The sequence below is a fragment of the Desmodus rotundus genome, chromosome 3 (genome assembly GCF_022682495.2).
Source record: "Desmodus rotundus isolate HL8 chromosome 3, HLdesRot8A.1, whole genome shotgun sequence".
NCBI lineage: Eukaryota > Metazoa > Chordata > Mammalia > Chiroptera > Phyllostomidae > Desmodus > Desmodus rotundus.
The window spans coordinates 16,092,169-16,119,903 of NC_071389.1; the positions used below are offsets into that span (position 1 = coordinate 16,092,169).

Sequence of the window (27,735 nt, forward strand, 5' to 3'; positions counted from 1 at the left end):
AATAGCCAAAGCATCTTTGACAAGAGGCTCTGCACCAGGCAAAAAGGATCTGAAACCCCTCTTGAAGTGGGGGTTTTGAATCATCCTTTCTTTTGTTTCTTCTTCCTCTATTTTCTATTTTGGACCAGATCTTCTGTCCTAAAAACTTGACTCCTACCCTCTCTCCTCTTTTATCCGCACCTCGCCACGGAAGCACACATACCCACACACATACACACTAAACGTGTGGGGTGTCACCCTATCTTTATGTGATTTGTGAAAAAATTCTGAAGAAGCTAAAAATATTCCATCCCTTCTTCCCAGTACCCTGAGTCCAGACCATTCCTTGATATGTGATTCATGCCAAACACTTAGATTGCTGTATTTTAATCTCTGATTCTAGGGTAGAGAGAAACAATGAGAGGGCCTTTCATTTGGAAAGTGGGGTTGGGAGACCAAGAAAGGGAAGATGAATGTATATTCAAGTCACTCAGGAACTTTTATACAGGTGCAAAAAACTTATGTCAAAAGAGCCACAAGATTGTTTAATAGGAGACGGACGAATGTAACTCATGTTTACTGCTAGAAACCAAAGCTTTGTGTGAAATTTTGAATTTATGGGGTGGGAGGGAGGGAGGGTAGGAAAGCATGTACCTGTCTGTTCTTTCCCTGATTCCTTCTTATTTCTGAACTACAGGAGACTGAGCCCACTTGGGCTTTGGTGACCTCCATTACTGGGGACTGTTTATTTGATGGTTGTTTTTGCTGTGCCGGGTACTTCCACTTGCTATCTATCATTTTGTAAAACACATGCTGACTTTTTCCTTCTCCTCATTTCCCTGGGAAAATAAAATGAAAGAATAAAGGCTTATTCGTACTGAAACTGTCATCTCCTTGTTAGAAATTTAGGGTGCTTTTCTCCCATAATTCCCATCTACTTGGATTGGGGCTCAGAAGTCACAGGGGAACCATTAAGTTTTCTGTTCAGCTATTATGTTGGGAATGAATCTTGAAAGTTAGTCCTTTTAGCACCTCATTACAGTGGATTTTTGTTTCTAGTTAAGGCCTCTTGTCCTTTCCTTGCAAGCTGCCACATTCAAGAGGGGATTAGGAGCTTGGCATGCATAAGAATAGGAGGTTTGCCTGTGCCACTGGCTGGGATGAAAGGATGGGGCCATGCCTTGGGGGTTGAGACCCTTAAAATACTTTGTCCCCTGCTTTTCCAATCCCCATACAAATCTTAATTAACTCCCTGCAGCATCCCAGGGAGGCAAATATGCAGAACTGGGGAAATTGAGGCCAGAGGAGATACTCTATAAAAACATTTATTAGCTAGCCCACTAATAAATATTGGATTTTAAACATCTAGCTTTTCCCCTAAGGGAAGGAGAATTTTAAAAGACAAAAAAACTTGCTTGGAGGTATACCATCCATTACAGAAAGTGCACGGAAACATTAACAGAACAAGGGAAGGAAGTTTCATACATCCACTCCAGGGACTTTGTACCAAAAGTCTTCAGGCTGACCGTGGAAACCAGCTAGGCTGAAGCTTGCTACACAGATGCAAAGCAGGAAAGATGGAAAAGACTATTCATGAGTGGGTTACTCACCGCCGGGGCATTGAAAATGCCTGGTAAAAGTACTTTCATTAGAAAGAGTGGATGACTGAATTGGGGGTTACTCATGCAATATCTTTCCTAGGTGAAACTATAAGGTTCTTTGAAGATTGCAAAGGTTTCTTTTCTTTTTGCTGTTTTTTAAATTTTGAGAAAATTGAACTCCAAATTTCTTTCTTTCTTTCTTTCTTTTTTTAAGGTTTTTGGGTATCACACTTCTTGTTCAAGATGAAAGATATTTTTTAAAAGATTTTATTTATTTGTAGAGAGGGGAAGGGAAGGAGAGAAACATCAATGTGTGGTTGCCTCTCCTGCGCCCCCTACTAGGGACCTGGCCCGCAATCCAGGCATGAACCCTAAACTCGGAATGGAACCAGCGACTCTTTGGTTCACAGGCTGGCACTCAATCCACTAAGCCACACCAACCAGGGCTGAAACTCAAATTTCTTTGTTAGTGCTTCAAATTCCAGTAACAGTTTTCTGCCAAGGTTTGGTAGAGAGCAAGATTTTATTATCAAGGTAAATTGATGGCCTGCCTTTCTGTTATTTAATATTAGAAGTCATTCTTGGAGTAGAGCTTTCTGGCTTCAAAGCTTTTCCTTTGGACATGTCCTGAAAATCCTAAAATCTCACTTCCTTACATCAGCACAAATGGATTGGTTATCAAGTGCATTTGTGCGATTAACTAGGGCTAGGAACTTACTAAGCGATTAAATGCACTAAGACCTGTACAAGGGCTCTAAAGCCCAGTTCCGTGGCCTTCCAAAGCCTTACAGAGAGCAGGACACTGCCTTAGGCCATTCTCAGCAGAACTAAAATGCCCCAGGAGCTGAAAAGCCCTTCCGTTTTTTTGACATTATCCCCGAATTCTTACCCTGCAGCGTACCCCGCTTGAGGCTTTCCAATCTGCGGGTTTAAGGACCTTTCCGCTCCCCCAGGAGGCCTCGACCCCGCCTTCCCCACCACTGGCCTCCCAGCCAGGCGCCCACCCCACTCGGTCACGTGAGCGCACTTCCCTCCCGGATCCCGGGACGAGAATTGCGGTCAAGCACAGTCTTGCGCCTCCTCCAAGCCCGCAGGCGTGGGTCAGGGACACGCCCATTAAGGGCCCAGGGAGGGGCGTGTCCTGGCGCCCAAGAATGACGCGATCTCCCAGCGCCACGTTGTGAGAAAGTGTCCGTCCTAAGCAGCAGTTGGAAGCAGCCGGTGGAGGCGAGCAGCTTGTCTGTTCACTCGGTCAGCGAGAGGAGAGAGGTGACTGGACGGGGAGGCAGCCATGGGAATGACAGAGGGGACAATGGGACAGACAAGTGAGGAGATAAATAAATGGGAGACCCCTGAGGTAGGAGGTAACGGAGGTGACAACTGAAGGAGTTAATAACTAGGAGCTCAGAGAATGGGAAACGGCCTGGGGGAAGATGGAGAAGGAAGGATCGGGGTCTAGGCACTATGAGATGGCTAGAAGCAGACTTAGAGGTTCAGAAAAAGCCAGTGCAGATACCGAGGAAAAGGGGATAAGAGCAAGGTCCACCGAGCCAGGAGAACCAGGGAAAGGCCTCACCCCCAAAGGTCCCATTGACGTATATATAAGCTCTGGGTGGTGGGAGATTGGAGGTTTAGACTAGTGTCTTTGATTTCTAATGCTGTCTACTCCCCATAGCTAAGGTGAATCCCTTACAAGTCAGCCATGGCTGTTTGAAAGCCTTGGTGACTTCTGATTCTCTTTCTTGCTTATCCAAGATTGATCAGCTTATCTTCCACTCGGGCAAGAACTATGTCATGGATCAAGGAAGGACAGTTGTCACTGTGGGAGCGGTTCTGTGCCAACATCATAAAGGTGAGCTCACAGCACCAGATGACCTGGTCAGTTGGGTAATCTTGTATCAAAACCTGCTATTCAAATTGAGTAATCCACCATGGTGAGTGGAATTTAGCAGTACAAGGTAACTTCACGTCTTATATTCCTGCCAGACTACTGTCCCAACTCTCACGTTTTCAGGAAGCCAGGACCTCCTAATATCATTGAGCAACACAGACTGCTAGGTCTTCCTTATGGAGAACTGAAATTTATTTCCCTGAAACATTGAAGTATTATTCCTAGTGCTGTCCTCTGGAGTTAGAGAAATGAATTAATCTTTCTTCGATGTGGTAGAGCATAATGGCTAAGTTTGGGCTTTGGGGACAGACAAACATGAACAGAAGTCTGTTCTCTCATTTATTAACCATGTGACTTTGACTAGTTTTTTGAGGATTGAAAGAAACATACATAGAAAGCATTTAGCTCAGTGTCTAGGAGTTGTGTGTTTTTTCTTTCCCAAACTATAAGACAAAGTTTATTTAGAAAGTCACAGAGGCAGAAGTGAGCGGAGAAGAAATGGGCCCAGGAAACAAGTTACAGAGGCAAAAGATGGGGCCTTGGAGCTTTGGAGAGAGAAGAATAAAGGTAACACACCTGGGGGGAAGACGAGGGGGATGGGAAAGCAATGGGGGAATTAAGACCTCCTCTGTCAGGTCTTAGTTACTACTATTACTGGGGTGGTCTTTTAGCCATTTGAAGACTACAGTCACTGCATTTTCTGTACTCTCCCTTGCTTTCCCAAATCTCCCCTCAGCTTTTTCTCTAAGATTCACGGCAGTGTTATATCCTCAGCATGTGATAGGTTTGAGATTGAAGCCAGTCGGCTTGGGTTTGGTTTCCAGCCACAGACCGTCGTGTAGTGGGTAGCAGTGCATTTATGAGTCAGTAAGCCTTATACCCTCTCACGCACTAACACACAAATGCCAAGGTTCCTCATGCAGGCCAGGGTACGGAAATAGCTCCTCAGGCAACCGCTGCAGTCATGTGTTGCGAAGAACAAGCTGCATGACTGGTTTGGAATTTTTTTTTAAGTCTGCACATGGAAACAAAAGTAGAGAATGGTGGACAGGAGTGGGGGAAGCGGTCTGTGAAGAGCCCCTCCAGTGAGGAAAGTAGGCCACAGAGTGAAGTGTTGCGGCGGTAGACAACTAAAGGCTGCTTTAAGCCAGATGACAAGTTTTGTTTGGCCCCCAAAATGTCTTTTGTTTGCTTTGAATGGCTTCAGGCATTTACATTTTTATAAAAATCCTGATATATGGCATCTCTTGTAAAATTACAAGACCCAGCAACTGTGGGCCCCACTTCTGTGTGTGAGCAACCGGGTAGAGCTGAGGAGTGGGTGCCTCTTGTACGTGGAGGACGCCCTCTGCGTCCCACCACACACCAGTTTCCATCCTGGGCTTCCAGTTGGACACTAATGGAACCAAAGTGCTGGTTAATGACGTACGGTTAAAGGATGGTCTCGGATCGCACACAGACCTTAGTTTAGATCCCCCCTTTGCCTCTTAGCTCTGCGACTTGTGCAAGTCGCTTTTCCTCTTGGCCTCAGTTTTTTCACCTATAAAATGAAGACAACACTATATGCTTTATAGATTTGTATGATACTAAGGTGAGGTATAAAAAACCTAGAATAGTGTTTGGCATGAGAAAGTGCTTAATAAACAAAAATAAAAATAAATAAAGTTACTTGATACTCATTTATAAAGCTAAAAGCACAAAATACCCAATTCCCTTCCTTGGGGCTTTTATCATTTAGCTCAGGCCTATCAGCTTGGGGTGTAATGTCTCCCTTTATCTTTGGATAGTATGTGATGTGTTCATCATTTGTCTTCTTATTTCACAGGCAGGCCCCATACCTAAACACATTGCATTTATAATGGATGGGAACCGTCGCTATGCTAAGAAGTGCCAGGTGGAGCGACAGGAGGGCCACTCACAGGGCTTCAACAAGCTGGCAGAGGTGGGTGTGGATGGCAGAACCCAAGGTGAACTGTCCGTGGAAAATTGGAGTATAGCTAGAAAACCTGAGTTTGCTATGGTTTGAGAGTTTTTTATAGCTGTTTGTTAAAATTCATCCTCACCCAAGGATATGTTTATTGATTTTTAAAAAGCAAGGAAGGGAGAAAGAGAAATATCAATGTGAGAGAGAAACATTGATCAGTTGCCTCCTGTATACACCCCAACCGGGGACTGAACCCACAACCTACATATGTGCCCTTGACTGAGAATCAAACTTGCAAACTTTTGGTGTTCGGGACAATGCATCAACCAACTGAGCCACCTGACCAGGGCTGTTGCTGTTTATTTTATTGCTTGCTTGCTAGCTCTATAGGTCTTATATCAACATTAATAAAAATTAAATATCCAATGACTCATTGCAAAATATTAGAAATAAGAACAAAATTGCCTCCTCTTCCAACCTTTAACCAGTCAGCAGTTAAATTTTTTCTGTGCCCCATCCCAACCTTGTAACATGTTTTGACATGATTTAACATTTACAAAATTACATCTACAGCTTCAATAACCTATTTTTACTTGACATTTTGCCAAGTATTTTTCTAGATTGATATATAGTCTGTCTGCCTGTATGTTTTAATGACTGTAGAACATTTTATCATCATAAAGATTTGACATAATTTGTTTAGCTGCTCCACTATTATTAGACATTATAAATTCTAGGAAGCGACATTTCTGGAGCGAAGGTAAGGTGACTACCCTTACTAGTTTGCCTGCGTCTGAGGGTTTGTCAGGACACGACGAGTCTTTCGGTGCTTAAACTGGGATAAGTGCCAGACAGACTGAGACATCACTCCGAGCAAAGGTCACGAACATTTTATGAGGGTTTTTTTGCTTTGTTTTTGAGTTAAAGTGAAAGAGTTTATTACGGAAGCAGTGAGAAAGTGAGTTACTCCACAGACAGAGCAGCCCAACATTTTATGGTTTTTAATATATACTGCAGGCTGGAAAACATTGTCTAACAGTAAGAATGGAATACCTATGGCAATCTTTGTAAAACTATTTATTATTTTAAAATTTTACCCCTTTGAAAAGCACTCATTGGGCCTTTCGCTGATGACCCACTGAGTCGTCCAGAAAGGGCAAAGTGAAAATACCGCTTTTGGGTGAAGTGGCAGCATGTCGTGTTGTTTCGCTTCAATCGGTGGTGTGACAAGGGAAAAAAAAATTTTAAAAATTTTTTTATTTATTTTGGAGGGAGACAGACAGACATCGGCTTGTTGCTCCACTTAATGCACTCGTTGGTTGACCCTTGCGTGTGCCCTGACTGGAGATCCAGCCCACCACCTCGGTGTATCGGGACGACACTAACCAAGGGACCACCCGGCCAGGGCTGAAACTAACTTTAAGAAGAGTAGAACTGTGGTCTGTAGGTTTCTGGAACGAGAGCATGGCCTGATGCTGGAGTAGTGATGTTTTTTTACCTTGAGCAGGTGGTTGTAGGGTTCTCTTTAATACTACGTGGAGGTCTTTAGATTTGTTGGCCCCAGCTCCTCTTTTGTGACTAATTAAGAGGCAGTTTTGCCTGGTGCTGAGGAGCTTAAGTTCTGGAGTCACTCAGAACGCATGGGCACCCCTGCTGTGCCACTTCCTGGATCTGTGATCTGCAGTCAGTTACTTAGCTTCCCTCTGTCTTACCCTAGTTTCTTCATCTGTAAAAGAGGGATAGCAAGAATCTCTCAGGAGATTATGTGAGAATTAAACAAGATGGCCCAATGAAAAGCATGTGGCGCAGGACCTGGCATAAAGAGAGTACTCAAAAACTTGAAGGTGTGGCCCTGGCTGGTGTGGCTCAGTGGATTGAGCACCAGCCTGCGAACCAAAGGGTCGCCAGTTTGATCCCCAGTCAGGGCACATGCCTGGGTTGTGGGCCAGGTCCCTGGTTGAGGGCGTGTGAGAGGCGACTGATTGATGTTTCTCTTCCTCCTTTCCCCCTCTCTCTAAAAATAAATAAGTAAGTAAAAAATATATATATATTTAAATTGAAGCTGTGTTATTGGCATCTGTTTTGACTGAGGTCAGTGGTGGGTTCCAACTCTTGTGTGCCAGCCAATACCCTGTAAGGTCTGTAGCTTTGAGCCTATTCAAGTGTGAGGTTGTCACTGGTAGTTTTCCTAAAGTGGCAATGAATTGGTTTGTATGTATGTCTGTGAAGGGTTTAGTGTTAAGACAGGAGCCTGGGGGGTTACAGGTAAGGGGCAGAAGACATTCAAACAACTGAAGAAACGAAGCTGAAGGGCTATTGCTATAGATAAGTTTTTGTCATTCTGGAACTTCATATGATGGATTCATTGTAGACTTTTGATACGTTTCTTTAACTCTCTTAGTCTCAGTTTTATTATAAAGTAGGTATGGGACAATAATGCCAGTCTCGAGAAGTTGTTTGAAGAATCCATTGAAATAGCGTGTGTGAAAACCCTCTGCAGGCTCAAATGCTGCCCAGCTGTGCAGTTACTGATTGGATTCTTATAACCCATCAATCTCTCGGTCTACCAGAATAATAAAGTTATGCTGTGAGTGATAATGCCTTGTGTTTATATATTGTTCTTTAGCCACTTCGTGAGGGATGGATTGTGATCTCTTTTTATCGATAAAGAGACTTAGGCCTAGAGAGATTAAATGATTTGCCTGTGATCTCATAACAAGTGCATGACAGAGCCAAGGACCAGAGCCTGGTTTTGTACTCTCTCGGTGAAGAGTTCTTTCTGGTGGATCACAGTGGCATCCGCACAGCAGTACTCCTTCAGTTCTCATTTTTCAGTTTCTCAAGTGGTGGTTCTGTGCATATTTGGTTCATTATTCTGACAGAAGCACTGGTGGTATTCTAGCTTAACCAGCATTGAGTCAGGGCCGAGGCATCTCTTATTTCCCTTCCCACTCTTCGTTGTACCCAAGCTCCTTGTTTTTTTCCCTTCTCAGACTCTGCACTGGTGTTTGAACCTGGGCATCCGAGAGGTGACGGTGTATGCGTTCAGCATTGAGAACTTCAAACGCTCTAAGAGTGAAGTAGATGGGCTAATGGATTTGGCCCGGCAGAAATTCAGCCGCTTGCTGGAAGAACAGTAAGATGCTGTCAGAGGGGAGAGCGTGTTCTTTCAGCACCTTCGGCCTCACCCTAACCCTCAGCTCTCTTCTTTAAGGCACTTTGCACCCTTTTAATATTAGTCAGATCTCTACAGTGGCAAATACGACAAGCTAGCTTCTTTGTCGTTGTTGTTGTTTCCAAAGGGGGCATTTATTTGAGGATATAGAGGTATTTCACAGAAGTCAAGGATAAGTACAAAAAACCTCAAGTAAAACTGAAACCAAGATTGAGATCCATTAGGTAGAGTCTCTCGTTATACTTCCTTCTCTCTGGAGGCCTGCTTTCCCTGCCTCATGAGAACAGCCCAGAATGAACTAAATCTTTGCATTAGCCCACCTTAGATCAGATTTACACCCCAGGACCAATAAACTGCGGCCAGGAGAGTAGAGTGAAACATTGAAAAAGTCATTTTCTGCTGTGCAGTCATCCCTAAAAAGTTACTATATTCTCCTGCACGTTCTTTTGGAAGGGATGGGATGATGCACAAGAGGCCTTTGTGGAGAAGAGTCAGTACCACGGTTAGCTGTCACTAAGTCTGAGCTTAACTTAGGGAGTAGAGCCAGAAAGGGACACAGAAGAAATGATGGAGTTTGTTTGCCTTAAAGTGTGGAACCCTCTCCAGCCAGACTGCCCAAAAGTCTTCATTACAATAATTCTCTGCCCGGCTCCTCCCCACACCAGGACGATGAGAGAACAGAGAACCTAGAGCTCCAGTGGAACTAGGCCAAGAACACTGTGTGTTTTCTGTGTCTGTGTGGGTCAGTGTGGTGAGGAGGGTCGCCAGGCTTCTTTCTCTGTCCATTTTCGGAGGGCGAGGCTCTGGGCCACAGACAGCACTCCCAGTGCTTGGGTCAGCAGAGTCCCCGTGGCTCAGAGTTCACACTCAGGGGTCTGGGGATGGAGGCAAGGGGGCATTTTCCATGTGTGCAAATTCTTCTGTACTTCACACTAATCTTACCTTTTTAAAGTACTTAAGTAGTTTGTGCCAGGCTCTGAACCTAACATGTATGCTCATTTAATATTCACATTATCCTGTGAGAAAGATATTATCATCCCAACTGCAGAGAGGAGAAACCAAAAAAAAAAACTGGAAAAGTTTAGTTACGTATCCGGAGTCATATAGCTATTGTACCAGACAGGCAGAGCCAAGACAGACAGGATCTTCCTGACTCCGCCTCCGAGCTGTTATCTGCTAGCCTGCACCCTGAGAGACAGGAGGCCGCGGGACAGTTCCTGACAGATCGAGATGCCTGGCGGTAGAGGTGCTCCTGGGCTTGCTCCGATCAGTCAGCAGTACAGAAAAACAGCCTTAGGTTATGAAGTCCTAGACAGAGCAAGAAGAAACCCTGGTGGTGGTCTTCCAACAATGTGCCATAGAACCCCAGAGTCCTAGGAGCTGGGGGTACAAAGAACCCAGAGGAAATGAGGTGTAGGGTGCTGGTTTGCATTTATTTATTTTATATATTGGGCTTCTGTTTATGATGATTTGAAGAAAGTACTTTGTCTAAAAGAAGGTTGGAGAACCACTGGCCTAGTTCACTTTCATCAGTTGGGAAGCTAAACCCTAGGGAAAAGAGAAAGGCTCACCCATGGTCACACAGCAAGCTAGTGGCAGAGCTAGATGGGAACCCAGGGCTCCAGGCTCCTCACTAGGACTTTTGAAGCCATTTCTACTCTATAGACCTCACTCAAGTCATGCACCTGATGGCTGAGAATAGGCACATTTGCCTACTTTTTCTCATTCAGTACAAGCCAGTGCAGCAAGTATGGCAGGGGTGGTTACCCTAGTCTACAGTGTTAGGGAAACTTGGGCTCAGGGAGGCTGTGGTTATGCAAGGTCAGCCAGTAAGTGGTGGCATCAGGACCTGAATCTAGGTATTCTTATTCACATGCTGTCAATGGGACAAACACAGCACAGAATATGTAAGATGCAACTTGGCGACAAGAGCATATGAGGTGGTATCATGTGTAGTAGAGTTTGGATTTTGAACTCAGACTTGGGTTTCAGTCTTGACATAGCCCTTAATGTCTGTTTGATCTTGGACAACCCCTGCCTGACTAGCCTATCTGAGCCTGAGTTTCCCACTGTAGAGTGGGGAATGTGGTGAACTCCTTTCAGAATTGTTGAGGGGTGCAAAGAAATGATACGGGTAGAACAGGGCCTGACACAGGAATGCACTCAAACACTGGTCACTGAGTATCATCTAAGCACCCTGCTCTCTCCAGCTCAGCAGGTGCTGTGTCCCAACCGTACCTCCTTTTCTCCAATCAGGGAGAAACTGCAGAAGCACGGGGTATGCATCCGGGTCCTGGGTGATCTGCATTTGTTGCCCTTGGATCTCCAGGAGCTGATTGCACAGGCTGTGCAGGCCACCAAGAACTACAACCAGTAAGTTTTCAGATTTCCCCTTGGGGACCTGTATCAGTCTTTGATTCCCCGCTAGCTTTAGGGAGACATTCTTGGTCTGTATTTGGTACAGAGGCAATGAGGGGGCGGTTTGGGATGCTTAGAGACCTCCTCCTCCATCTTCAGGGCAGACCAGAGATGGTTCTGCAGTACCATGTTATTTGTGTGTATACCCAACATGTGTAGTTTCTCATCTTCTTTCTTCATTTCATGTACCTCACCACCCCCCGTCAAGGGACAGGGTTGGAATGCAACACGCCTTACCCCTGCCTCTGAAGACAGTTCCTTCGAGAAACTCTTTTTCTGTCCCATTCCTTTAACCACGGGTCGGATGAACTTGGGATGTGGTGCAGATGTAGAGGGGAACAGAGTTCAATAATCCAAACTTCATTCTGTGTGGCTTTGGAATACTGTGTATGTTCGGCAATGGATTCATTTTGCATCAGATTTCCTTTCTGTTCTCCTTTGTTTGTGCTAATATCACAATGGATTCCTTTCCTCTGAAAGTTGGTTGGTAGTAGAAGGGGAGAGAGCTGGAAGTGTAATAAGGGTATTTAGTACTTGTCTTATTACAAAACTAGTAACATGGTTATTCCAAGAAAACTTGGAAAATGTAAAAAATTCAAAAATCTGACTTTTCAGGGTGTCCGTGGTTAACATTTGTTGTGTGTTTTCTTCCAGGGAAGGGGTGCTCTGGAATCAACGGTTCCAATCCTTAGTCCCTGTCCTTTTTTGGTAAATTCTGTTCTTCCTTCTCAGGTGTTTCCTAAACGTCTGCTTTGCATATACGTCTCGTCACGAGATCAGCAATGCCGTGAGAGAGATGGCCTGGGGAGTGGAGCAGGGCCTGCTGGATCCCAGGTACCCCTGCTTGTTTAGCATGGTAACTGATAGGGACAACAGACATGCACCAAACCATGAAATCTCTCCTAAGCCATGTTCTTGGGTGGGAAGTCACATCAGGCATGCATGTGGAAAATTTGAGGCGGGGAGTCCCCCACATTTAAGAGTTTAGGATTGGCTTATTATAACCTTCTTTAGAATTTCTCTGTGTTCTTTGTACATGAAGCAGCGCCAGAAAAATGACATAACAGGTAGCTAAAGGCTCAAGAATGTTTTTCAGGCCCTGACTGGTGTGACTCAGTGTGTTGGGCGTCCTACCGCAAACCAAAAGGTCACCAGTTTGATTCCTGGTCAGGGCACATGCCTGGGTTGTCAGCCAGGTCCCTAGTTGGGTGTGTCTGAGAGGCAACCAGTCAATGTTTCTCTCCCTCTCTTTCTCCCTCCCTTCCCCGTCTCTAAAAATAAATAAATAAAATATTTTTTAAAAAAGAGTATTTTTGAGGAATGGAGTTTGTTTGGGGTATAGTCCTTTAGGTCTCCTATGTTATAGTTTTATGTAAGATTCAGGTATTTTTCAAAATGAAAATTGTTCATCATTAGCAACATAATGGAATCCTAATTATTGGAGCTGGGAGAGATTTTAGAAGCCTTCTATCTAGTTAGTTCCTGTCATATTATTATTATTGTAACCTTGGTAATAATGCCGGTAAACTAATGGGAGCAATAATAAAGTAATAGTAGTAAAAAATAACCCAGGCAATCTGTTATGTTTGTATTTTATTAAGTCATTAATCTTAAGTGTGAGAGTCTCCTCTCCATTTCATAGATGAGAACATTGAGCTCAGCATTGAAGGTACTTTCTCAAAGTCATTCTGCTAGTAAGTGCCAGAGCTGGAACTCATATCAAAGCTGTCCAATTCCAGAGTTCTTGTCCTTTACCTCTGTTATATAGGATCTTAGGAGCCAGGAATTTTTGTGATTCCCTTCTCAGGTATAATGTGATTTACCTGGAAAACGAAATCAAAAACCAAGAAGTTGCTTGGTGAGAGTGGAATTAGATAAGAAGGAAAGGAGACAATTTTTACGGCTATTTTATGAATCGCTTTCTTTTCCAACAGCTAGGTGATCTTTCTATGTCACATAATTCATTCATTCAGTCAATTATTTATTCATTGAACAAATCTCTTTTAAGTGCCAGCTAAAGACCAGGCATATTGCCATACATGGAGGATAGCGTGGTAAGAATGAAAATATACATTTCCTGCCCTTGTGGAGTTCTGGTAAGGGAAATAGGTATTAATCAAGATTATATAAATTAGCATAATATTATAGTGGTGATAAATTCTATAAGGACATTGGTGCATGGTATAAGAATTTATAATAAAAGAAATAGCTGTGGTAGGGAGGGCACCCCCAAGGAAATGATAAGTGAGCTAAGAAGGAAGAATAAGCAGTGGCTGGGGAAAGAGACAATAGTGCGAGCAGCTTGCTGGTTGCAGAAAGACTGGTGGGAGGCGCTTGTGATCCTTTAAGTACAAAATACCTGGAAGGGAGCTTGGATTGTGGCGGTGGTGGAATAGATCGAATAGACTACACCGAGAGCGGCAAGGAAAAAGGATGCGTTAAGGGGTTTTGACTTATAAAACAGTGGATGATGGTGCCCTTCACCGTGGATCCTCGAGAAAGGATCCAGTTTGAGGAAGGTCAGGGCTTTGATGTGGGATATGCCGTGGATATTGAACATAGACGTCAGGTCGACAGTTGAGAGGAGATCATCTGTGTGGGTGGTACTGAAGCAAAGAGAGGGCATGAGGAAGCCAAGGAGAGTCCACAGAGAGGTGAAGAGAGGGCCTAGGATGGGGTTCTGAGAAACTTTTTTTTTTAAAGTTTTACTTATTTTCGGAGAGAGGGGAAGGGAAGGAGAAAGAGGGAGAGAAACATCAATTGGTTGCCTCTTGCACTGGCCCTCAACCCAGGCCTGTGCCCTGACTGGAAATTGAGCCAACGACCTTTTGGTTCACAGGCCAGCACTCACTGCCATGAGCCACACCAGCCAGGGCTTGCGAAACTCTAAAGATTCGCTGTCTGAGTAGAGGAGAATGAGCCTTAAGGAAAAAAGAACGAACAACCAGAAAGGTAGGAAGAAAATGAAGCAATCAGTATTACAGAAGCCAAGAAAACAGGAACTTTGCTGTTGTGAGTCAGAAGGGGCCTGGGCACTGGTGGGAACAACCCTGTCAAATGCTGTAAGGAGGCAAATTAGGATGTGGATTGGAAAATTAACTACTGGGGAGAAAATTGAGATCCTGAGTGAGTTGGCAGGGTGGGGACCAGGCAGGAAGATGAAATAATGTAAGTAGATGAAGGCTGTGTAAGTAGAAAAAAGTTATTGGTAACTTTTCTGATTCTTGGCTTGGGGTAATTTCATAATTGTTCATTATAATATTGCGCTTTATAATTAATGTTTCATACAGTCTTTTGGTACGAATGATATAATACAGCTGGTCCTCGAACAATGTGGGGGTTAAGGGTATCTACCGCCCACATAGTTGGAAATCCACACATATAGTCTGCACTCTGCAGCCTTGGATTCCTAACCATGGACTGAAAATACAGTTGACCCTTGCACAACATGGGCTTGACCTGTGCAGGTCTACTTATATGTGGAATCCATCCACTGTATATTAAAAATAATAAGGGATATATAAACAAATAGTAAGGGACAAATGTTTACGCTAGAAGGAAAACTATTTAGCAAGTAGATGTAATGTGTATTCGTGCCTAGGACTAGAACTCTGACCCTGACTCCTAGTTCAGCATACTTTATACTCATACCATATCCCAGTAACCACTGACTTTTATCTTTTTTAAAAAAATTACAACAAAAAGTTTATTTCGAATGTAGTAGAAGTGACCCAGCTGGGCTGCGTAGGCTCAGGAAACAAGTTACAGAGGCAAAAGAAGGGCCCTTGGAGTTGAGGAGAGAGAAGGGCAAAGGTAATGCGCCTGGGGTGGGGGGCGGAGAAGAGGGGGAAGAGAAAGGCATAGGCAGGCTCCTGAGAGGAGAGCACAGACCTTTATCTTTCTGCGCCTTGTCCAGCCTGTTTCCCCAGATCCATTTTCTCTGCCCTACATGGTTTAATAACTTGCCTATGTGGGGTTAGTCACGTAGACAGGGCTGGGCCGAGCTGGGTCACCAGCATAAGGAGGCTGATGTCTCCACCCGCAAGCTCCTGAAGCTTGGTGTTCTGCTCAGACTGGGTTACTCAGGTCCTGAGGCTGTGCTCTTCACATTATTCAAATTTAGACAAATCTGCATTTATAACAGTCAATTTAAAAGAGTCAATGCTTTGATTACAATTAGGCTCTACCCTTCCAATAGCTGTGATTTTTGTATTCTCTCTTTACCACCATCCAAATCCTGAAGAAAAGAAAGTTTCTTTCTTCCAGGTACATTTTTTTGAGTCTGGAATTACAGGAAAGGGATTAGGCTTAGTATTGATATATAGGACAGTTAATAAACTCCTTTTCATTGTGTTATCTTGAGCAGGTCACTTGACTCCCCTGTAGACATCTGTCTTCCTCTTAAAATAAGAGTGTTAATAATACTAATAATTGCTAACATTTACTCTTTGCCAGACATCTGCCAAGTACTCCACATATGTTATTATTTCAATCACTCCTTAGAGGCTATGAATTAGACTGTTTTTATCCCCATTTTAAAGATGAGAATGTTGAGACACAGGGAAGTTAAGTAACTTATTCAAGTTCACATAGTTGGCAAAGCTTGGGGCCAGGATTTCAACCTGGCTCCAGAACCTTGCTCTCTTACTCACTATGGTATACTGAGTGCCATATAGGATGGTTGAAATGAACAGAAACAGTATAAAAATAAAAGTTATTAATATTTTTTAGATCTTATTATGAGGCAGGCACTAGGCTAAGTGTTTGTCACACATATTCTCATTTAATTTTCATATAAGGTAGTGACTATTATTTGCTCCATTTTATAAGATCAGTTAACTAATGTTTTAATAAGGTTAGTTGACCTACCCACAGTAACAATGTATGCTAGTAACAGCACGGAACAGCCTGGACTCTGCCTCAGGTCTGTTTACCTCCAAAGCCTGTTTTTCACCATCTTCTTTATAAATGAAATGCTAGGGAATGTACTGTGTTGTTATCACAGGGCACATTTCCATGTATCTTTGTACCTTCTAGAAAGTCTACCTTTCCGAAATAGTACTGGGAACACACTAACACATTTAATTCTTCCTTTTTCCTGATGCTAGGCTATTCGCCGTCTTGTTAATATTCACTGCTACCAGGCCTCCCTTCCAGAGGCTGTTGTCATATTTCCGTTATAGGTTTTAAACTGATTTTATTTTAGATTGGGCATTTCCTGAAACACATTATTTATTAGGGAAGAGCCATTATCTTGATGATTACATGTGCTCATATTCTTCCAGAAGATGTTCTACTTTAAAAAACTGTGATAACACCTGGCTGATTTAGCTCAGTGCAGTGAACGCACATCTGAGAACCAAAGGGCCGCTGGTTCAATTCCCAGTCAGGGCACAGGCCTAGGTTGTGGGTTTGGTCTGTGGTTGGGGTGAGAGGCAACCTCGAGATGTTTCTCTCACATTGATGTTTCTCTCCCTCTCTTTCTCCCTTCCTTTCCCTCTCTCTAAAAATAAACAAAATATTAAAAAAAAAATACATAGGACATGGAAAGCGTTTATATTACAACATTAAGTTGACAAGCATGATTCAGGTTATAAACTGTTCACAATGTGATTTCTTCTGTTATATTTGTCATAATTTTTAAGAGAGGGATTATATCTTTAATTTATTAAGCATTCACCTATCTGTTGGTTGTACAGGTTGTTCCCAATTTTTCATTATTATAAATAATGCTAAAATTAAATCTGTGAACTTAACTCTTGTCTACCTTTTGGATTGTTTCCTCAAGATCTGGGTCTAGATGTGTTTATTTTACCTTATTCTTGCCAAGATTTTTTAAAATATAAACTATTCTAATTTTATAGGTGAAGTTGGTATTTTACTTTTATTTAATATAAATTATTTCTTAAAAGTCCTTATGCAGACAGCTGAGGCCGTATAGGGGTGGATTTTTGTTGGCCAGAGCGCAGATGTCCTGTTTTCATTTCATCAGTTTTATCTTTCCCCTACTTAAGAGTTACCATTGTTTCGATAAGAATTCTGCTTACTGCCTGGCACATTTGAAACTCAGAGAAGTTCAATGGGGATCCAGAGTCACACAGCAAAGTGGTGGGACTGGAAATAATGTTTATTCTTTCTTTATATAGCACTTTATAGTTCCCAAGGTTACTCAAATCTGTAACTTAATTGATTTGACCCTCACAATAACCTATAAATAGATAGAATAATTGTACCCATTTCAAAGGTAAGAGAGCTGAGAAATTATCCTCACATTTCTTTTTTTTTCTTTAAGATTTTATTTATTTTTAGAAAGAGTGGAAGGGAGGGGAAAAAGAAGGAGAGAAACATCAATATGTGAGAGATACATCAATCGGTTGCCTTTTGCACACCCCCAACTGGGGACCTGGCCCGTAACCCAGGCGTGTGCCCTGACTGGGAATTGAACTGGCGACCCTTTGGTTTGCAGGCTGGCAGTCAATCCACTGAGCCACACCAGCCAGGACAGTTTCACATTTCTTAATTAGAGAATTAAGACCATGCTGCCAAGACAGACTGTCAGATTATCAGGGAAATCTGAACCAGAGCCCTTCTGATTGCCCAGTCATAAGTGAATATTGTCTCCCATGTGATGGTACAGAAAATAAAGCTCCCTGTGTGGTTTGCACAGAAAAATGACAGAGAGATGGAGTAACTTAACCAAAGGCACACAGCTAATAAGTATAGAATCTTGTTTTGAACACTCAGCCTAGATCTCTGCTATATTCCCAGAGCAACGTTTCTACCAAGAAATTTTATCTTCTAGAGATGCAAATTTTGCCTTCATAAGATGCAAGTCTTGGAGATTTCAAATTATGCCTCTAGGTACTTGGAAGAGAAGGTAAACAGTGTTCTTGGAGCCAATAGACACCAGGCTTGCAAATATTCTCTTTCCAGGGACACAAAATTTTACTTAAGATAAATGGTGCTAGTCCCCATTCTCCTTTATTCCATTTTCCTTGTAAGTGTCTGGGAAAGTAGCTCTAATTAAACACAAGAGGCCTGGTCATTTTGCTGTTCTGTTTTGTTTTATTTTTCAAATCCTAAGTAATGTGGATTTTTTGCAGTGTTTCAAGGTCCATATGACCTAAATTTAAGGTTTTAAAAAATGTTCTTCATAATAAATTCAAGTAACAACAAAGGTACATAAAGTAAAGAGATATCTTTCCTTTCTTACTTATCCAACTTTCCAGAGGTAATTACTGTTGATAGTATGGTATGTGCCTTTCTAGACTTTTTTCTTTGTTTGTATATACATATATTCACATGCGTGAGTATTTGAGTGTGTATTTTCCATGCTGTAATTTTCCTGAAACTTGCTTTTTTCATTTAATATTAGATTTAGACATCTTTCTAATCAGTACATTTCGACTTCTCTATTAAAAACAGTTGCATAGTATTTCATCAAATTGCAGGGTCATAAGGTATACGCATTTTTAAAAATGACGTTTTAAGTGAAGGACAACACATTCTCGTGGGTCTATCTGGTTTTAGGCTTGAGGCTATTTAGACTTTTGGCCAACTAATCATCTTCTCTGAGCCTCAGTTTCCTTGTCTATAAAATGAGGACAGAAATAGCTTATGTAGTGGAGAGGATTAAAAACATTAATTACTTTATCAGGCATTTTTTGAGGGCCTTTTGTGCACCAGGTAGTGTTTTCTAACATATTTCATGGTATTCTATAATCTGGGAAGCCTTATGGAAGGAATAATCTACAAAGAGATGTGTGCTTTTATCTTTGTCTCTTCCCCACTCACCTTAGTGATGTCTCTGAGTCTCTGCTTGATAAGTGCCTCTATACCTACCACTCTCCTAATCCAGACATCTTGATACGGACTTCTGGAGAAGTGAGACTCAGCGACTTCCTGCTCTGGCAAGTAAGTAGTTTTGAACCACTGTTCTGTTCCGTGTCAGCTGAAAACTGCTATTGCACCCACAGAATGGATCAGAGGGGCTCATCCTCACTCCCAGTTATGCTGGCACTAGAGAACCTTGTGGGGGAAGGGACTGCAAATCTAGAGAAATGTCTCTAGGCTGTGCCTGGTAACATTTGCTATACCTATCTCATCACTCCCTGGTTATGTGAACCTGTGTGGTTCTTGCTCTCTAAAGTTCCTAGAGGATAAAAAATCAAGGCTATCCATCTGTGATGAAAAGTTCACCTGTGCCAAGATTGTTCAAGGAACTGGACTTCTGACTTTTGTTCCTGAGTGTAATCTCCTGCTCTGGTAACCTGCCAGGTACCCCAACCCCTCTTGGCTAGAACCTTGCTTCGCAGTTACTAGTTTCTGCCCTCCAGAATAAAGGGTTGCATCGATGCAAGCACAGTCCACAAGGGATATAAACTCACTGCAAACTCTTAGTGGCCATTGTCTCTCAGCTCACTTCCCCCATTGTAAGTGGTTCCCCCAAAAGCTTGTAGTCAAATAAGTTTGTCTTTGCTTGAAAGTCTCTATCACCTGTTAACTTGGCCCCTGGGTACACACGACGGGGGCAAGTCTTTGTTCAAGGAGAGGTTGGAGGGAAAGACTCAACTTGGAAGCAATTCACATCATAAAATTCTAGAAATGTTAATGGGCCATAATCTTGAAAGTGAACTAACAAGATTTAGCTAGTGAAGATACTTTCAGTATTTGGCTATATTGAAAGAAGTATAATGTCAGTCTTACGGTTCTGTGGCCGACTCTGCTGGTCATGCCATGTCTGGAAAGTTTACTCCTGGGCACCGAGTGTTAAGAGACTACTACATGGTAAACTAGAGGACTTAACAGAAGAGGCCAACCTGGATGGCAAGGAGTCTGGGACTCACGTCTGTAAGAAATGAGTGAATGATAGTAGTCTGGAAAAGGGAAGCACGGTGACTGTTTTTTTCCCTTGGGAAAATATATTGCGTTCCTCCTTTGTCCCGGGAACATTGTAATGACTGAGTCAGAAATAATCCCTACTATCTTAAAATGTATACTTTATTTGCAGAGTCAAAGTGAACAAGTCATTAAAACCTTGGCAACAGATAACAGGCAGCTCTAAGCTAGCCTTCATTCAAAAGAATGTCACTTCGAGGAAGAAACAAAATTTTTCCAGAGAAAAGACCTGAGACCATGGTAGAAATTCCAGGGAAGGTGACATTGCTTTAGCATGACAAGCTATCCAACAAGACTTATCCTCCCTGAGGCACTGAATTCCTCCCTTGCCCTTAAAGGTATCCAGCAGTGGCTGTCAAGAATGTTCCAAAGAGCCAGCCAAGATGGAGGCATAGGTAGACTCACTGTGCCTCCTCATACAACCAAAAGAAAGACAACAATTTAAAAACAAAAAACAACCAGAACTGACAGAAAATCAAACTGTATGGAAGTCTGACAACCAAGGAGTTAAAGAACATTCATCCAGACCAGTAGGAGCGGGGGAGACGGGCAGCTGGGCCCAGAGGACTTGCAGCCAGGCAGCAGCTGGTGCAGCGGGCGGTCCCACATTCGAGTGCGGATAAACCGGGAGGAACTACTGGGGAGCAAGACAGACCGCACAACCCAGAGTTCCAGCTCGGGGAAATAAAGCCTCAAAAACCACTGATTGAAAACACCTGTGGGGGGTGAGGCGGCAGCGGGAGAAACTTCCAGCCTCATAGGAGAGTTCATTGGAGAGATCCACAGGGGCCTAGAGTGTGCACAAGCCCACTCACTCGGGAATCAGCACCAGAAGGGTCCACTTTGCTTGTGGGTAGTGGGGGAAGTGACTGAAATCCGGCAGAGAGCAGAGCAAGCACCATTGTTCCCTCTCGGACCCCTCCCCCACATACAGTGTCACAACACCTTGACGTGGGTTGCCCGCCCTGGTGGACACTTAAGGCTCCACCCCTTACTACATAACAGGTGTGCCAAGACAAAAAGGCCCAAATGAAAGAACAGATCAGAGCTCCAGAAAAAATACAACTAAGCCACTAAGAGATAGCCAACCTATCAGGGTGCTCACAGAATTGGTTGAATTTGGTTGCAAATTAGATGAAAAAAGAGGGCTATGCCAAGTGAAATAAAGGAAAATGTACAGGGAACCAATAGTGATGAGAAGGAAACTGGGACTCAGATCAATGCTGTGGACCAGAAGGGAGAAAGAAACATTCAACCAGAAAAGAAGGAAAAAACAACAATTCAAAAAAAATGGGGAGAGGCCTAGGAACCTCCAGGATATCTTTAAATGTTCCAACATCCAAATTATAGGGGTGCCAGAAGAAGAGGAAGAGCAACAAATTCAAAACTTATTTGAACAAATAATAAAGGAGAACTTCCCCAATCTGGCAAAGGAAATAGACTTCCACAAAGTCCAGGAAGCTCAGAGAGTCCCAAAGAAGCTGGACCCAAGGAGGAACACACCAAGGCACATCATAATTACATTACCCAAGATTAAAGACAAGGAGAGAATCTTAAAAGCAGCAAGAGAAAAGGAGACAGTTACCTACAGAGGAGTTCCCATAAGACTGTCAGCTGATTTCTCAAAAGAAACCTTGCAGGCAAGAAGGGGCTGGAAAGAAGTTTTTGAAGTCATGGAAGGCAAGGACCTACCTACATCCAAGATGACTCTATCCAACAAAGCTATCATTTAGAATGGAAGAGCAGATAAAATGCTTATCAGATAAGGTCAAGTTAAAGGAGTTCATCATCACCAAGCCCTTATTATATGAAATGTTAAAGGGATTTATCTAAGAAAAAGAAAATAAAAAATAGGAACAGTAAAATGACAGTGAACTCACAGTTATTAACAACCACATCTAAAACAAAGCATACTAAGCAAACAACAAGAACAGGAACAGAACCACAGAAATGGAGATCACATGGAGGGTTATCAACAGAGGAGTGGGAGGGGGAGAGAGGGGGGAAAGGTACAGAGAGTAAGTAGCATAAATGGTAGGTAGAAAATAGACAGGGGGAGGTTAAGAATAGTATAGGAAATGTAGAAGCCAAAGAACTTATATGCATGACCCATGGACATGAACTAAAGGGGGGAAATGCGAGCGGGAGGGGGTGTGCAGGGTGGAGGGGAATAAAGGGGAGAAATGGGACAACTGTAATAGCATAATCAATAAAGTATATTTTTTAAAAAATTTAAAGAAAGGAATGTTCCAAAGGAATCTCATATCAGTGGCTATTATTATTTTTTTATATTGAAATTATGTTTATTAAAGCTGGGGACAGTGAAACAAAGGAAGAGTTGAGGGTAGAAGCAGCCACAGGGGAGAGCGTAGGCAGTGCTCTGCTTTGCCTCCCTGGAAATGTTTTAGGATAGAAGTGAGCCACAGTAGGGTTGCTGTTAGCTCACTGGAAAGTCAAAGTAAAGGAGGCCTTGGAGACAGTTCAGGGGATAAGCCCAGGGCAAGCTGCTTCTGCCCGTTGCTCCCCTGGCTGCAAGTCTCATGGGGACCCTTAGAGTTCAGGAGAAAACTAAAGATGCACGCCTAAGAGGGAAGAAGGGTGTGGGTATGCTTCAAAGAGAGCCCACAAGTGGTTATTATTAAAGTTCACCCAGCTCTGTGCTCTGACTGCTTTATGTACATTAACTATTTTAATTTTCATAGTACTTTAAAACTAGGTATTTTTATTTCCCAGTGTTACGGTTGAGGAAACTGAGGCCCAAAGAGATTAAGTAACTTGCCTCAAGTCAAATGGATGGTAAATGGGGGAGCCGGAATTCAAAGCCAGGCAGTCTGGCCCCAGAGCCCATGCTCTTAACCACCGCGGGACATTCTGCTACTTAAAAATAACAATGGCAGCTACCATTGGTTCATTGCTGACTTTTATCAGACAGTGTGTCTCCCAGATGACCTCTAAGGGCCAAGAGCCAATAACATAATCCAGATGTTATTTCATAGCCCTAAATTTGGCTCTTAGAAAAATCCTGGTGCAAATGTTGGTCTAGTCTTGTTTTAGTTTTGCCTTGCTACAGGCAAGTGATCTAACTCCCTCCGGAGACCCCTCCCCATATTAGTGAGTGAATCAGGGCCAGTGACAGCAGCTACAGCTCAGGATGCCTGTACAGTCTCATCTTCGGGCTTCTGGGGCCTGCTCAGCCTGCTCCTTCTTTGGAACCCTGCCCAGGGATGTGTCCAGCAACATGTTACTAAACTAAAGTCTCTTCCTCCTCCCCTTTCCCAGACCTCCCACTCCTGCCTGGTGTTCCAGCCCATTCTGTGGCCAGAATACATGTTTTGGAACCTCTGTGAAGCCATCCTGCAGTTCCAGATGAACTATAACATGCTTCAGGTTAGTTCCAAGTGAACCATAACATTCATCAGGTGTGGTCTAGATGAACCATAGCATGCTTCAGGGCTGGCCTGACTGGACGGGATGGAAGAAAAGGTAAGCATTGATTGACCACCTGCTACATATATACCAGACACTTGCTAATGTTCATGTTAATAATAATAGTAGCTGTCACTGTACTATTTACCATGTCATGTATCAGGCACTGTGAATATTTTATATGCACTCTCTCATTTAATGTTCCCAAGAACCCAATAAGGTAGGTATTATTAGCCCCACTTGTGCGAATGAAAAAAATTATTTAATTAAGGACACAACTAGTAAGAGATAGAACTGAGATTCAAGTTACAAGTCTTTCATCTTTTTCCTACGGAAATTCAGGAAAGGATTCTCAGAGAGATTGGCCATTATTCTCTGAAGGTGTTAACATTGATCACCAGATCTTAAAGTGGGTTTCACTAGGAGGCAGAGCCACCTGCATCTGATTAGGACTCATAATAATGATGGCGTGTGTGTGACGGCGGCAGCTTATATTGAGGGTCTGCTAAAAGACTTCAGTGTTTTCAAGTAAGTTTTCTTATTTAACCCTTCTCAGGAAGCCACCTTAGTGGAGACGCCAAGGGAACTTCAACCCACTGTGTGACCTAGGCCAGGTCCCTTCCTGCCTCCTGCCTCAGCCTCAAGTGTGCTTGTCTAAAGTGAGGAAGCTAGAGCAGATGGCCTTTAGGATCTCCCCTCACTCCATCATCCTAACAGTGGGTTGCCAATTCCTGTCAAATGGGGGCCAGACTCTGCCTTGACTGTGGCCTTCTTGCCTGGCACTTCTGGAAGATGCCTTAGCTTCATGGAGTGACTTTAACTAGCTCTGTATTCCCCCCTATGTGGCCCCATCCTTTCTGTCTGGCCAGAATACAGCCTATTTAGCCACACCCACAAGCGGTGCTGATAGAAGAATAGCGAACCCATTGAGGTGGATATGTTATCCCCATTGTGCAAATTAAGAATTAGGCTTGGACTGAAGCATTTGAGATCCTGCTCCCAGCATATGTCATCAGTTTGGCTCAAATAAACTCTTATTAAAAAAAGAAAAAGAATAAAGAGAATTAGGGTTAGAGAGGTCAGAGTTCTTTGGACAGGAACTTCTGGACCCCTCATTCTCCTGGAGGATTCACACTGGCCTGATCAAGCTCTCAATCAATTTCATGTGTCTGCCCCATTATTCCCACTACCTGATATTCTCCCTGTTTCTATACACCGCACCTTTATCCAATTTCTCCCCATTGGTGAAAGCCCAGCTCAAGTCTTGCCTGTCCATGAGGTTTCACTGCTCCTTGACCCTCATAGCCATATTTTTCTCTCCTCTGGGCTGCATGGCTATTTCTCTTGCCTCCATGATGACCCTTACCACATTCTACCTTATATTATGGGACTTTGTATAGAGAGCTGTGTCTTAATCAGCCTTTAAACATGGGAGTTGCTTTGACTGTATCCTGAGCATCTCCATATCCCCCAGTAAGGTTCTGTACATAGGACCCAGGGTTCCTCCTGACCAAGGCAACTTCTTAAGCCCATTTAAGTCTTCATAGCCCCATATGTGAGCTCATTATCATAGCAGAAGAGTACCCTTGAATGCCTAGAAGGGGAATATTCCAGAATTTTCATCTATGCAGTGAGTCTTTATTGCTGAGGGGCCTTAGCAAATCAATTTCTTATTCTCAGCCTCCATGTCTATCTCCTACAGGAAGTACCTTCCCAGCTCCGATGCAAGGGTCAAGTGCTTGTGCACTTGGAAGGTTTTCCTTCAAGGATAAACAGAGCCATCCAGGTGTTTGCAGGCTGAGTAGGACAGAGACATGTACACAAATACTGTAATGTAAGGTGGAATTGTGTGGTACGGGTCATCAAGGTATAGGATGCCAAGTTGGCAGCAAAGCAGTTTCTCACACATGGAGTGGGTTTGGCAGGAGCAGCTCTGGTGCAGTGGCTTTGCGGCCAGTGAGAGTGGCAGGAGCAGGGTGCATCATTGAGGAAGAACAGGGCCTTGGTTCTGCTCCAAAGGGATTTTCCTCTCCCCACAAGCATCCTCTCTGCCCTCCTGGGATCACATGGTCAGTCAATTGAGTGGTTCACATGTACAGGGCACCCCAAGTGCCAGAGAAGAAGCCACAGTCTCTGCCCTGTAGGAGTTTATGATTTGTTTGGAGACACACACAGGGTATATAAGAAGTACTGCCAGGGAGTATGATCACCTACCTGGCATCCAGGTAGCTAGTTCCAGGACCTCCTAGTTCCAGGGGGTTCATTGGAGCCTTCAAGGGCTTATTTTCTAACTGAAAAGGTGAATTTAGGACTAGGGACATTAATACCTAGCCTATTAGGCAGAAAGTAGTAAAGTGGCTTAAGAGTGCTGAACCTGCTTCTTACAGTGTTCACAGAAGGGCCATTTGCTGGAAGCATCAGGCTGGTCCCCATAAGGGAAGCAAGTCTGGAGCCCAACTCTGAAAAATATCTTAAAGAGTTGGGAGGATGGCACCCTTAGGGTGACCTGGAAAACCAAAGGAAATGATGCCACGGATGTGCCCCAGGCAGGAAATAGAACCTTCCTTGCAGCACAAAATAGACAGTAATAACTTGTAAAATTGCTGTCTCTGTTTGAGAGTCTGCTAATATGCTAAAGAGGGTTTTACATATACAGTATTATCTCTAATCCTTAAAACTACTCTTCAAAGTAGGTACAACCCCCACTTTGCAGATGAAGAAATGAGGTTAGGAGAGGATTTACCCAAAGCCATAAAGCTAGTTAAAGGAACCAGAAGTCAGATTCATACCCGCTGGTTCCCTTCTAAAGTGCAAACCTGAGGATTTCAAGAAAGACAGATGCTTCCACACAAGACAAACCAAGATAGACCCAAAACTTCCACTGCCTTCCCTTTACAACATAGGCACCAAACCTTCCTAAATCTGGTACAAACTCCCTACTGTTCCACTTAACTTGGCCTGCCTTGTACCCCACCCCCTACCTCCTCCATCCCAGTTCCAATCACACCCAGTGATCTCTTCCAATCCCCACTTCTCTTTAGCAGAAGGCCCGAGACTTGTATGCAGAGGAACGGAAGAGGCAGCAGCTGGAGAGGGACCAGGCTGCAGTGACAGAGCAGCTGTTGCAAGAGGGGCTCCAGGCCAGTGGGGACGCCCAGCTCCGACGGACACGCTTGCACAAACTCTCAGCCAGACGGGAAGAGAGAGTCCAAGGCTTCCTGCAGGCCTTGGAACTTAAGCGGGCTGACTGGCTGGCACGTCCGGGCACTGCATCAGCCTGAGTGAAGCTGACCTCCTGCTGCTTTGCCCTGCCCTCTGCCTCTAGGGCCCCACTCCCCATTCTTTTCTTGAAGGGTACCTCTCTCCTGATAATGAATCGTGTTCCCTTTGCTTGCGGGGGGAGAGTCCCAGAGGCCAGTTTATGCTGGCCACAGATACCTTTGGTTTGCCTGGAACAGTGGTCCCTTGGTAAGGTTGAGGTTGAAAGTCTCCCACAAGTACACTAAACACAGCTCTGGTCACCAATAGGTTTGGAGAGCAGGGAGCCCTAGTTCTTCTGCTGCCTCTCCTTTCACCTTTGCCATCTCTCCCTGTGCTTCCAGATGCACTTTTGTTTTTTCCACCAGCACATCCTTCAACACAGTTGTGGGGAAGAAGTCTCCTCAAAACCCTCACCCTTTACCCATCCATCTTAGCCTTCCATGTGACTTTCACAAAAGATTTGGCTCCACCTCAGAGCTGCTGGTAAATAGCTAATAGGCAGCCAGCGTCATTTGGGCAAGGAAGGAGAGGGAGAGACAGAAAGAAAATTTGCCCATCTGCTGATCCTCCCCCCTCAGCTCTCCACCTGGGATTTGCTATTGAATCTCTACCCCCTCCCACCATGCAGTGCTGATTGCTCACTGAAAGGCTCAGCGCCCCCAGTGGTGCAGAAGCCAGGCGGGTGATTACAATCCAATTACATATTGTCGACTCAGCCCACACAAGCTTTCATCCTCCTCTTGCAGGGCATGGGGCCAGGCTCCACTCCCCAGTGAGACAGGCCCCCTCTGGCTCCAGGGTAACAGGAGGGCCTATAGGCCCTGGTGAATCTAGTCCAGCACATGCCTCTTTCCCTGGAACACATCAAGACCAAGAACACAGAAAGAAGCACTTTCCAACTGGCTGCCTCCTGCCCTCACCATCTCATACTCTGCCTCCCACCTCCTCAGTCTCTGAGGCTTCTCCCAGCGTTTTGGCCTGGCCCCGTTAAGTAGGCCCTGGGACAATTTATTCCCAGCACATCAGAGTGTCAGCTTGTGAGGGCCAGGGCTGCCCCACAGGAAGAAGAGGGTCCAGTCAAGGGCTGTGTCCTTCCCCTTACCTCTCCCTGCCAGGCCTCACTGCAGAGCTGCTGAGAGGGTTAGTGCCTTTAAAGAGCTAT

The 27,735-nt window shown here is 43.9% G+C and overlaps 1 protein-coding gene and 1 non-coding gene across 4 annotated transcripts; both read left to right on the forward strand.

Moving 5' to 3' along the window:
• Nucleotides 1–2,739: 2,739 nt before the first annotated feature.
• On the forward strand, nt 2,740–27,735 carry DHDDS (dehydrodolichyl diphosphate synthase subunit). Of its 3 annotated transcripts, none has more exons than XM_024554415.4 (9): nt 2,740–2,849; nt 3,336–3,432; nt 5,297–5,413; nt 8,389–8,531; nt 10,827–10,943; nt 11,721–11,822; nt 18,788–18,902; nt 23,166–23,273; nt 26,354–27,735. In XM_024554415.4, the coding sequence occupies exons 2-9, from the start codon at nt 3,370–3,372 to the stop codon at nt 26,591–26,593; spliced, it is 1,005 nt and encodes a 334-aa protein (XP_024410183.1). In that variant the 5' UTR covers nt 2,740–2,849; nt 3,336–3,369; the 3' UTR covers nt 26,594–27,735. The 3 variants fall into 3 exon arrangements, with proteins under 3 accessions (XP_024410183.1, XP_024410184.1, XP_045046643.1); XM_024554416.4 differs by having other exon boundaries at nt 26,357–27,735; XM_045190708.3 differs by having other exon boundaries at nt 2,756–2,831.
• Nucleotides 6,492–6,627, forward strand: LOC112299715 (small nucleolar RNA SNORA21). Its single transcript, XR_002974304.1, has one exon. It is a non-coding gene; the product is annotated as a small nucleolar RNA SNORA21 (small nucleolar RNA).

Coding starts and splice junctions, on each gene's coding strand:
- DHDDS (XM_024554415.4), top strand. CDS start 3,370: ATGTCATGGATCAAGGAAGGACAGTTGTCACTGTGGGAGCGGTTCTGT. Junction 3,433..5,296: donor TCTGTGCCAACATCATAAAG/GTGAGCTCACAG, acceptor CTTATTTCACAG/GCAGGCCCCATACCTAAACA. Junction 8,532..10,826: donor AGCCGCTTGCTGGAAGAACA/GTAAGATGCTGT, acceptor TTCTCCAATCAG/GGAGAAACTGCAGAAGCACG.